This window comes from Festucalex cinctus, chromosome 15, assembly GCF_051991245.1.
Source record: "Festucalex cinctus isolate MCC-2025b chromosome 15, RoL_Fcin_1.0, whole genome shotgun sequence".
NCBI lineage: Eukaryota > Metazoa > Chordata > Actinopteri > Syngnathiformes > Syngnathidae > Festucalex > Festucalex cinctus.
Window position 1 is genome coordinate 10,659,576 of NC_135425.1, and position 12,869 is coordinate 10,672,444.

Here is a 12,869-nt window from a genome sequence, read left to right on the forward strand (position 1 = left end):
ACAGATCTTTCTTCAGTTATTTTTTTTTTTAGTTTTTAGAGCAAGTTTTTTTTTTTTAATGTTTTGTATAAGTTCAGTTTTTGTTAGTTTTAGTATTAGTTTTATTTTTTGTGGCATATTTGTTGAGTGCAAGAGATTTAAAAAAAAAAGTCCCTGTTGTGTAATAATAGCAAACTACAATTCTTAAACAACAGATGTTCCTTCATTTGTAGATACAGATGCATTTAAAAAAACAAACATTTAAAAAAAAACTGAAATGTAATATTATAATGTAATACTAATTGACCAAAATGAAAATTATAACTATAAGTAATTTTAGTTAGTTTTATGAACATAAAATGCAGTTTGGGTTATTTATTTATTTTTTTTAAGCATTTTTATTTTCGATTTATTTTGTGAAAGAAGAAGTCAATCCATTTTTTTCCACAATAAAATGTTCTATGCAGTCCAATTAGTCTAAAGACGGTATTCTGATTAATATTTAGTATGTGTAGTTTGACTTAAGCATGAAAATCCACCTGTTTCCATCCATCTCAGAAAATGAAAATGAAATCACAGTTGCACAGGTAACAACTAATCACATCTCACTTGTTGTCTGAGTTTGGTCATGTGATGTTCACAAGATGAGCCATGATTGGTCGTTACATGATGTCATTTTCAGTCGACACCAAGGGACAAAATGAGTTCCAATTCCCATTGCAGCTGATTCCAATGACAGCTAATCAGCCAGCTCTGGAGAAGCCTGATAACGATCCTCACCTGCGTTGCAATTGGGAGACATGGAAAACAAGCTGGCTCGGGGGGCCTGAGGACCGGAATTGAGAAACACTGCTCTAAACCAACATATTGTAATCTACTGTAACACCTCTACGCATGATGCATCACTGCAAAATCACAAAAACTCACTAAGACTGTCAAGTGAAAATGACTTTTAAAGGCCAACTTGATGTACAGCTCTTGGACCGGATATCATTTATTGTATGTGTCTGTGTGCGGCAAAGAAAGTGGCAACTGAGTGTCACAGATCTACCAAATCCCTTTCAGTTTCATTTCACATTGCTGGAACTTGCCCTTAAATATGAAATCTCATTTTCATAATCTATTTTGGTTCATGCGTTCAGTCAGCCCACTTCTGACTGCTAAAACGATGCCACTGGAGGTCATCAAGTGCTTTATTAAGGGTCACCAACATTACTTGGAAGATATTTGGGGGAGAAATTGGTTGCTTGTTGTTGAGGATTAACCAATAAACTGAGTGGTTTATCAATCTGTCCATTTTATACTGCTTGTGGTTGATTAGCATCATTGGTGCGCTAAAGACAAGCTTTATTTGGGCACACCTTGGTTTGGTCACCAGTAAGGTGATTAGACATCATATTCACACCTATTAGCAGGTTAGAGTCTTCAATTAATCAGCATGCTTTTGGAATATGGCAAGATGGCGGACTGCCCAGAAAAAAATATCGATAACATGCAAACCTCGGAACTGTGAAGCGGACGTGCAAACCACCTCCCACTGTGCTGCGTTTATTTTATTTTATTTTATTTTATTTTATTTTATTTTATTTTATTTTATTTTATTTTATTTTATTTTATTTTATTTTATTTTATTTTATTTTTCCGAACCTCACAAATGAATTTGTTGTAGGCTGTTTTACAATTTAATATATTCTACAAAACACAATTCATTACCCCATTCATCAAATCTTGAATTATCCATTTTAGTGAGGAGACTGAATTCATGCAAAAGGCAACTTGTGGATTGTCACACACACGATGCTGTTCCGATGGTCACCACTGCGCGGCGCAGTGAGTCACCAAGCAAAATAGCTGCGTTGCAGTGACGTTCCAGTTCCACAGATATGAAACCTATGGGAATATATTATATTGCATGCTGCAAGGAAAAGAAAAAAATCACAAGGGAAAGAGCAATTAATAAATAAATAAATAAATGTAATTGATTATGTTTGTGTGTGTGTGTTGGAAATGGTAATTGCAGGATGGAAACAAACATACGTAAATATAGTAAATAAATAAAACAAGTTGTTCGTCAGATTCTTGACTTTCATTCAGCTTTACAACAATAAGTGAACATTTAAAAATATGCCAGCGTGGAACCTGTAAATAAAAGTAAAAGCAAACAAATAGAATGGAGAGCTTTGAAAACGAAAAATAGAGCTTACCTCATTTGTTGTGCTATATGAGGCTGTCAGAAGAGTCTCGTTGTGCTTCCATGTTTAGGATATGATCAGTTCGGGAATCTGAGACGCACCCTGCAACGAAGGATGTTCTAGTAATTGAAACCGCCGTAATTCAAAATCTAAACTAGACTGTATACGCTGCAAAAAATAAAAAATAAATCACCGGGGATGCTTCAAAACATATATGTGCAACTTGTGGAGAATGCATTGATTGTACGTGTGGATTTTCAATCCTTTAAATTCGCATTGCTGTATTTTCATTGGCAAACTTTCCGTTTTAATTCGAGGATCCTAATTGAGGAGTGAGACGGTAACAACCACTAGAATGTGGACACTTTTTGCAGCGGGCTATGGTGGTACAACCGTGAGGAGGGAGAGGGATTGTGAAGGTGGGGGGGGGGGGGGTTGGTCCGGGGGAGCATGGCTGCAAGATCCAAAGCGCACACTTGGTCTGCTTCCTTCTGGTTGCTAACACTGCTTCTCGGCCGCTTTCGACCGTGTGACACGGACCGTGGACGTTCCAGCGGGGAGCCTGCGTGCTTGTGAACCATCTCGGGGGACTCGTTTCAGTTGGCATCCGCGCGTTTTGCCGCTTTTCGTGTTGCTCTCGTCGGCTTCTTGGTGAGTAACATCGGCTCGAGATCCACAGCTGAGAAGATTCCAGCTACAATGGCAGCATAAGGACTATTTCCAGTCTAGATTACTACCCAGTGGATGATTAATTGTGATATTCTGTTTTTCGCTCACAAGTGTGCGTCCTCTCAGGGAATTTCGCTGCGCAAGTTGGCCAAACTGAGTTGACTTTATAAACTGGACTTCTCCGCGAAATTTACTTTGTTTCACTTTTCCTGAAGAAAATACAGCAAAGTATTGCTTTACCAGCGAGAGAGAGATTTATGAACTAACTTGAGAGGAAACCGGACTTGACTTCCAGCAGCATCCATCAGAACATTTCAATCAAATCAGGACTGTCGTCGGTTTGGCTTCATTACAAGCATGCCGCAGGTGGAAATGATGTTCTTGCTCGTCCTCATCGTCGGGGTGTGTGTGCACGCTCAGGACCCGGCTTCCAAGGTGGTGTCCGACCGCTACGCCGTCTTCTGGAACCGCACTAACCCCAAGTAAGTGCTTGTCCGTCGGCTTCCCTCGCACGGGCAACACCGGCTTACAGAACTGTGACTTCTGACTTCAGACTTCATTGCAAACAAAACTAACTTGCAACAACACAAAACAATGGTACATTTTGTTAATTGAAGATGCGTCTAATTTAAATTAACATAATGATGAAGCCAATACTTTGAAAACGCGTTACTGCTGAAAAAAAAAAAAAAAGACTCATGAATCGTATTTCCCAACCACTGTTCTTTTTGAAAAGTGTGCATATTGTTAACAGCTGACCCGCAATACTTCTCTCACACTGTGCGCCATTACGCACCATTACACACTTAATATTATGCTTTGTATCGATCACTTCGATCTAATCTATCTATCTATCTATCTATCTATCTATCTATCTATCTATCTATCTATCTATCTTCAATTTTTTTTCCATAAAAAGGTGCTATATAAATCTAGTCTAGCCTAACTTAGTAGGGCATTATTTCTATTGTATTTAAATTTAATTTCCACATTTTCTTCAGAATAATAAATGTATTTTTCTAAGTTAAAAAACTATCCAACAAGGCATCTGCTGTGTGTTTTTAACTAAGACAGGAGAGCTTGATTCTCAGCCCATACATTGACAGGATGTTTGAGATACAAATGCAAACGAGAGTGAGATCAAAGGTAGCCGGTGGGCTGCTAAAAGGCAGATATCTGTGGCTGATAACAGCTCTCGGTTCCTCTCACTGGCTTTCGTCCCATCTCTTGGCCTTCAAACTGTTTCCCAAGTCTGGTTTACACCCCCCTGCTCCCATACCGCCTTTACCCCCTCCACCCGGCTCAAGCTGGGGCAGACAATAAGGGGGCATATAGGGGTATTTTAGTAGCGGCCAAGACACAGCATGATTTTGGGTCTTGTGAGAGATTCACACATGCTGAGGTCACACACTTGGTAGTAACTAGGCGAGCTCCAGGTTAAGCAGCGCGAAGGGGACCCGTTGTCAGGGTCAAAACCGGGGCAGTGCCGCCAACTATGGGGGGGCCCAGTGACGGTTTCTTCACGGCACCCCGCCTGGGCTTTGTCCCGATAGAAAGGCAGCTAAATAAATGAGTAACTCTAAATGACTGTGTCCCTTTCTCATTCATGACTTTAATCTAAATCTGACCCGAGCTGCATAATGTAAGCAAATGCCATTCTAAAAAGCCCGATTCCCTTCTGACCTTCAGTATTCCAAGCATGCTTGCGTTGCCCGTAACCTTGCTACTTAATGTAACCACAGCCGCTGCTGGAGCTCTGAGAACCTGCTGCGTTTGAGTCCCAACTTCTAGATTAGCTTTCTTACCCCCTTCTTCCGCTATCTCTGCCGCGCATTTGTCCAAAGTGAGGAGGAATGGCATCCAGAACAGCAGTCCACACTCAGCCATTCATGAAATTCCCAACAGGAGCTCCGGAATTGAAATGGGAAGTGATTCGTGAAATATGAAAATACAATTTTTTTTTTTTTGGTGTTTACATTGTTTCAAAGGGGGCAACAAAGAAGCCTTATTGTAATTTTGATAAAAATCCATCTTTGTTTGTGATGTTTTGATATGTGGGAAACATCTTTCCCTGTGCTGATGCATGCTGCTGATAAGTCTCAGACAGCAAGACTCAGCGTGCTAGAGGAGGGATTTACAACCCGGGGATGATTCCGCTTTGCCCAGTGTTTGAAAAGCTACCGCAATGATGGCGGAGCTCATAACTGAATGGAGTTATACTGTGCAGAACTCTCAATATCTGGGAATGTTGTTGGGAACAAACTCATGAGACTTGAGTGATGCGACTCTTCATGTTTTTTGATACCAAATGGCCCAAATATAGACTTATTAGACTTTGCTGAACAGTTTGTTCTGTCCACAGGCAGCAAGATAACATGATTTGGAACTGTTTAACATTGTTTGCTCCCCTCAGAGTTGATCTGCCACTCGAGGGATGCCGCACGCAACCGTATGCTTCGCTTCTACTCTAGTTGCTATGCAGATTTCGAAAAGATGGAGATGGTGCTCGTGCGGAAATGTTACAAATGCCGAATGTCAAGAAAAGCTCTCTTTAAAGATGTATTTTCCGTCAAAAATTTGCTTTTACTCACACACACATATTAGTAGAAAAATGTAAATCGTATAATCAAAGAAGTTTTTATTTGTTTTTACATAATTTCAAGTCAATTTGTCTTTATGTTTGTGTTTGAACTCGAAAACATGACATAGCTTGCCAGCTCAATTGTCCTCATTTTAAACACCCTTTACAAAACACAAGCTAAAAATGGGCTAAGATCTTCGTTAAAATCTTTGAAACATTTTTACATAAATGACAGACAAAAATAAGTCATTAGTTGCTCACATCTCAAACGTTTTTGTAAGCGCGTCCTTATAGATCCGACCGAGCAGAAGAATCAAACGCCGTCTTTGATGTCTGACCTACAAAGCAGGTTTTGCTTGCATTTATCCCCGTTTCATTCGGTACAAGTTCCAAACGTCATATTAATGGCCCACCGCTAGAAATTGGAACAAAGACATAAACATCTCAATCAAAGCAATGGAAATAAAAAGTGTTACATTTTGTGGCGGGAACGCTCATGCGAGAAAAATGAGCCGCAGATGTTCCCAGTCAGTTTCGCCGTCTGTTTCAGTAACCAAACGATGGAAGAAATTGTGTGAGTCGGGTATTTACTGCTGCTCTGACAAGGAGCTATTAGTGAATTCCCCTCTCAGCCGCTATTTAGCTGCTTCATTAAAACCCACCTGGGTCCATATGGTCCGCACGTAGGCACCGATGTGACCTAAGGTGTTTATTTGTTGCTGATAGGTGGGATCACCAGGAGAATTCGGGGCCGGGTTCCGTTCCTAATCTCTCAAGCTGTTTGTGTCTCGGACGCCATAGAAACTGATACCGGTACTCATCAAAGAAGCTCATTGGGTGGGACTAACAAGATGACAGCTGTGGAGAGAAGGTATCCCAGCATTCTGTGGGAGCACCGTCACCCCAGGGGTTTTCCCTTAATCCGTGACAATAGTCATCCAAAGCTTTCTGCAGCAGATGCAAGCCAGATCTCGATCCTGTAATCAAAGAATCTTTTCAGTGGCTCGTTTTCATGTTTGATTAGGGCGCTTATTGACCGAAATGACCTCTGATCATGCACTGTTTATTCCCGCTGTCACTCTCAGTGCGGACTTGAGGTTTGTGTTTGTTTGTGTTGGAGCTAATACCCCCACAATGTGAGTCCCTCAATATGACACTCGTTCACTTTTCCTCTCCATCGCGCAATGACCTCCGCTATTTGTTTTCTCTTTTTAATCTTCACTTAAAAGAACAATACTCCACTTTTCACTGGGTGACAGAGTGATATTGTGATAGTTTCCCAGTGGTATTGTGAGTTGGCCCGTTTGCATTGTGTCAAGTGTTTACCCTCGCGTTCCCCCTCTCAGCCTTTCCCCGGCTCCCCGCCGCTTGGTTCCGCTTGGATTAAAAACGGACACAAAAAGGCAACCACGTCCAAATATTGACTGGGTCTCAGGACCGAATCTCGCTCCCAGGGCCAGCACAGTCTGCTTGAAAGACCTCTATTGTTGTCTCGGCAGCCCATAGCCGGCATTTCACTGCGCAGGGAGACGGACCGGGAGAAGGAGACAGCGCAGAGTGTGAATGTGTTATCCGAGGTAGAGAAGGGGAATTATAACAACAGGACAACACAGTCATGGGGGTGAGAGGAGCTTCCTTGGAAGAGGCCAGAGGCTACGCGACGGGGCTGAGAGTCACAGGGTGTGGTCAGAACCAGCGTGTCCACCGAGAGGAAGTGTCAATCTGACAAGGAGGATCAAAGAGATCTGAATGAATGTGATTTCCTGCCCAGGAGGTTTAGAAAGTATCAATAAGTGCAGGTCAAAAGGATAAAGGATTTTTATCTGGGGTTTATCTTCCGTTTTATTAACTTAGTGAAGCGCCATTAATACCCCTCGCTGGGCTCCAGTCTTTTAGGCCCCCAAATTAAAGGCTATCGCATACTTACACAGGGAAAGATTTACACGCATGAGCTTCATTTGAATAGACTGCAAAAACCCGTCTATGAATTAAAAAGAAACTCTGTTTCTATCATGTATTGAAATACATTTCTTATAGAATCATAGTCCAGACAGAACATAGACCAAGTACGTAGTCCATAGTATCCCCACCTCAAATAATCACCATCCTCTAAATGATTATTTTTCTTGGCAAAGCAGTTTTGCAAATATGATGACTTCATTTGAAGAGCAACATTCTAATCTTGTGAATTTATTTATTTATTTTTAATTTTTTTTGCAACCTGGGGACCCAAAGCAAGGATTTACAATAACAATATGATAATATAGCAAATGAACAATATATTTTTCTTTTTTAATATACAGGTATGATTATATATTGCTGGAGCCAAAACTTCATGAGTCACTATTTGGTAAAATTCAGATTTAAACAAAAAAAAAATCCTCACTATTAATCAGTCCACACTGTGTGGGTGATTTATTGACCAACCAATGAAAGTGAATGCAAATTTCTTGGTGTCTTTGATGACGTCATGTTAATGGTTGAACAAACATGCAGTTTATACAATTGTGTCTAACAGCAAACTGCATATTCTTGTTTCAAAGCAAAGCTAAATTAATAGAAAAAAAAAGAAGAACCTACTGTAATGTAATTTGAGAACATTTATTGTGCAGACCTCAAAGGACCAATGCAAAACTCGGGACTCTATTGTCAAAACAAACAAATACTATTAGTGATATTGTAAATACTTTATACTTCTTGTATATTATACTTTCATTCATTCATTTTCTGAACCACTTATTAACATATTTTTAACCTTATAGGGCGCAGCTCTTTGCTTACATACAGCGTAGCGTAGCGTAATTTGTTTCCGGTTCATGTTTAGCAAGTAGACTTTCTCTGCGGAGTCCAAACACTTTTTTGCCTGCTATTTTGTTGAATGTTCTCCACTTTAACACGGTTCCAGCTGGATGTGTGCGAAAAAGGGAGTCAATCACCCCAAATACTAAATCTCAGTGTTCAACACGCTAGCCGTCCCAGCCTTGGGTTAGCTTAGCAGTTAGCATGGCTTCGCCATCTTTTCTCATCATCCCTTCTTGAGAACAATATTTGTTAGATGTGCAGTTTATTTGCCGTCATGGAGGTTGGTGATTCGATTACTGACTCAGGAGTGATTCCAGAATGCGTTTAGCCACACTAGTAGCCAGCAAAGCTTGTTGCTAGCTAGTAGCACCGAGCTTGCCTTGACGGTCGTGCGTAGGTGGCCTTGACGTTGTGGAAACTTTAACGTGTGTCTAGCCCAGTGAAGCTTTTGGGGAAGTTTCTGCATTTCGGAAAAACGTGATTTTCAGTTTTGCTATTCAATGTGTTTTGATGAGGTGTAAATTCCAAATTTTGACTTCAAACTGCATTTCGAACCTTGTAATTTATCGTTAATGCTGCTTTCTAGCACAATTACATATTTGTATCATCTTCCTACAACTTGGTGCAGCGAGCACAATAGTATCTATATTTATTTCGACAGAATTAAACACCATATGAGTTAAACAGTGAATTTCCATTCTATTGGCAGTGTCTGATTTGTAACTCCTTGCAGAGCGGATATCAATGGTCCTGTGGAGACGCCCGTCATTCCTCATGCTCTCGATGACCCTGCCTGCAGAGAGGAGTGACCCCAGCCCTCTTTTTTTACGCTCTGACTAATAAGGCGAGGCCCTCAGGCAGCAAAGCTTTGATTGACAGCCACTAGTGATGAGAGGTTACTATCATGTGTGGCAAGAGTGCAGGTTTACCATAACAGCACTTTCTGGTCTCTTTTTCAGCACATTTTACAGATAGAACTACATTGTAACTTGGAAAAAAAAAAATATTTTTTTTAATTATCTGTTACATACATCGAGAGCAAAAATATATGCAACAGGATTTATACAATTATAATTTTTCATATTTTTTTCAGCAAACTCCAGAAATGCTTGTCATTATCACCTGTCACCTGATAAAACATTAAGCTTCAAATAATTATCTCATCTAGTCAAGACTTTTAAATAATGCCCACTAATTATTTGCAAGAACCATCGATTGTAAATTTCCAGTCATGCAAACTCTACAAACTTTCTTAAACAAAAATACAGGTTGTATCAACAGTTATATTTATCTATAAATGAAAAGTGACATCACAGTAGGTAGCTGCAAATGTGTGAAATTGCTTGACCTTTTCTGATGTGTGAATGCTCCAGTTAAGGTCTGCTGAACTTTCAGTGCACTTGGAAAAGGCAAATTCTTACTTAGACAGAAGTCGAGCGTCGTCCTGCTGCAAAATCTGATTGTCTCATTGGACCTTTTGGACTTGCATTTGTACACTGGTCCTGTATTCACTTTTCTTAGGAATGTAGGGAATGAAACCTATTTTTGGTATATTTGTAGTAACATAATGTAAATATTATCATTTTATTGCGACTGGGCCGATCTGAAGTGTTAGTGTACTGAATCTAGAAAGTGAAAATAAGTATCTCTGTATTTTCTCTTAAAGGAAAACTCAATCCCAAAATGTAAATTCTTTACTAAAGTATGTTCTATGTGGTCCCATAGTCTAATAATGTCATTGTGCTTAATATTGTATTTGTGAAATATGACTTAAGCAGGAAAATTCAACATCTCAGGGGCGGCCATTTTGCCACATTACCGTTTCTCAGGGCTCAGGGAACAACCAAGCACAGCGCACCTGTTTTCTATAGCAGAGCCGTGATTTGTCTTTAACTGAGCCCTGAGCAACTGTGATGTCATTGTCAATCGTCAAGAAGTGGCAAAATGGCTGCCGCCAGAGATGGAAAAAATGTTGCTGCTTAAGTTATTCATATTCCACAAACGCAATGTTATTCAGAATGCCATGATAGGTAAGCTATGGACACATAAAACATTATTGTGAAGAAAAAAAAATGGTTTGACTAATTCCCATTTAAACAATATTGCGGACAAAATCTACTACTCACACTTAATTTTGGAAAAACAGCTACAGTTGTATGCAGTCAACCATTTGTATTCATACCTGGAATCATCAAGTTTCGCATATGATTCAATTTGATGGGACATTCAGAAAAAAAAAAAAAAGAAACGTTAACTTAAAGGTACACTCAGTATTATACAGTGGCATCTAGTGGTGAAACAATAAATCATTCGAAAAAAAAAAACAATTGTTTGTTTTAGTAGTATGTAAAAAGATATGTTGTATCGCATAAACGTACTTTTTTAAAATATAACGGTTAGTCTAGAAATCGCAAATTATCTTACATGTCCGCGCCTCGCCTGCTAGTGTCTGCCATGTTTCGCCGCCATCTTTCTGCTACGGGTGCCGTCAAAGACAAATTTCAGCGCTCCATTTCTTAACGCGTTTTTGGAACGCACTTCCGGTTTGTATGGCGACCGCATGTCCACGAAGAAGAAGAGTTTCCGGTCCCCGAAGAGAGCATTATCAAGCATCACACTTACTTTGGGAATTTATTTTATTTCAGCGCGACAAAACAAGAGTTTATATTGTAGCCGCATTTGCCAGATGGAGAGAAATGAGGAACAGACTAGGTTTGGGACGTGCCGGTGCCTTCGACTGCTTTCTACTTGACCGGTAAGTAAGAGTACATTTGTGTTTACGTTTTGAGAGCGAGAGAAAAAGTATACACTGTACTAATTAATACGATGTTCGTACCTTTGTTTTACGATCACTGTATCTGTTGATTAGCAACTCCGTACCACTCGAACGAGTTCGTTATGTAGCTACTTGCTTTGAAAAAAAAAAAAGATTCCCGCTGGCACGTTATATTTAGAGTAAATGCGCAAGTTATTGTGTAATGTAATGTAACTGTGATTTCGGAGGTATATTTGCCCATAACTTCAATGGAGAATCTAAAGCATACTGTATTAGTGGAGGAGTTGAAAATTATTTTCGTTGTGGTTGGTGAAAATAGTGTTCTCGAAATTAATTTTCGGCAGGGAATAACTTTCTGGACTTAAATGCTGGCTGTACCGTAAGCACTGCTAGAGTCTGAACTCTCTCACTCAAGTGTGTACTGGTCCATTGTGTAATTGGGTGCACAAGAATTTACAGGCTGCCACGTTTTCCACGGAAATTCGACAAGCAAGCAGCCTTTGCATATTCTATGCAGTATGCAGTCAAGTTACTTTTATCTAGCTAATACAATGTTTTGGGCCCAAAAACTAAAGATCTTACCTCTATTTTGGGGGCTTTGTTGGAAAGTTGGTGACATATAGTAGTATCATCAATTATTCTATTTTATTTTATAATTGTGTTTTTGTTTGTGTCACACTAGATCAACAGCCAAACTTGAGGGGTTCCAGAACCATATTCTGATGTATACAAGCATTCATGCACCGTTTAAATACATCACCGACCTGCAAGAAAAAAAAATATCAAGGGGAGAGTCAGCAGCCATATTGGAATGCCCCGAATGAGGACACTTGAATGGAGGACCCCAGAAGGCTTCGGTGTTGTACCACCAGTATCTCCACCTACCATATCTGAGCTGCAACAAACTGAAGTCAGCCGACGTCTTGGTATGTCATTTACATATGGACGGCATTGCACACTACATGAACTTTTTGTGTGAAGCAATACGGAATGGTCACATGTACAAGCACCACTTGTTTTACACAGGACCTGCTGACCAGGTGTCTGAAGCCATGGAGTGACTCCTCCCTCACTTTCCTCAGCAAGCCTTTGAAGAATATGATATCATCGTTGGTGGGAACATGCCCTCACTCCATAACATGTACTTGTGCAGTCAAGGAGCATGTCAAACTTAATAAAACCAGCAAACATTGAAGTGACTTCATTTTTACTGCAGTCTGTTCACGCAATCAATGGACAAGCCTTCCTTAATTTTGCCCCAATAACATCATAGAGTGGGCGAAAAGTAGTGTTACAGATCATACTGTGTTCGGGAGAGTTTGAGGAATGTTGCAATGTTAATGGGGGGCAATGTCAGCACACACACACACACAAAAAAAACAAAAAACATCATGGTATTGAGTTAATCAGATATTTTAGCTGTGTACAACACATACCTGCTCTGTAACACTACTTTTGGCCCAAACCTGTATGTCTCTTTTCCATATTTTAAAATGCACAGCGTATTGGTAAAATTCTGGAACAACTGCAATTCATGTAGCTCATTATATTCTAACAGCATTTTTTTTTTTTTTAGTTAATATGTTCATTTCATGTAGACTTTTATTTTACTTTATTTTATTCATTCATTTTCATGTACTGTACCTTACATTCATTGGCCAATGAAGAATTCCTTGTCATTGCAAGCATTTATAATAATTCTCCAGGCTTTTGATGTTTTACATTTCTGGTCATGTAAAATAGTGTTAGGTTAGGTGTCGAATGAACACTGCATGTTGACGCCAAAGGAAATAGTATTTTTTTAGTTATTCAAAATGTACAAATTAACACACAACAACAATATACAAGTTATACAAACTACAACAACAAG

General features: G+C 39.7%; 1 protein-coding gene and 1 long non-coding RNA gene across 2 annotated transcripts in view; both read left to right on the plus strand.

Moving 5' to 3' along the window:
* The first annotated feature begins 2,619 nt into the window (after window positions 1-2,619).
* LOC144002601 (ephrin-A5-like) overlaps window positions 2,620-12,869 on the plus strand; it is a 166,901-nt gene continuing 156,651 nt past the window's right edge. Inside the window, exon 1 of the mRNA XM_077497987.1 lies at window positions 2,620-3,322. Coding sequence (XP_077354113.1) covers window positions 3,198-3,322 — 125 coding nt within the window. The 5' untranslated portion in view covers window positions 2,620-3,197. The remainder of the gene's footprint in view (window positions 3,323-12,869) is intronic.
* LOC144002371 (uncharacterized) lies at window positions 10,554-12,194 on the plus strand. The gene is made up of 3 exons (XR_013278715.1): window positions 10,554-10,978; window positions 11,682-11,925; window positions 12,026-12,194. It is a non-coding gene; the product is annotated as an uncharacterized LOC144002371 (long non-coding RNA).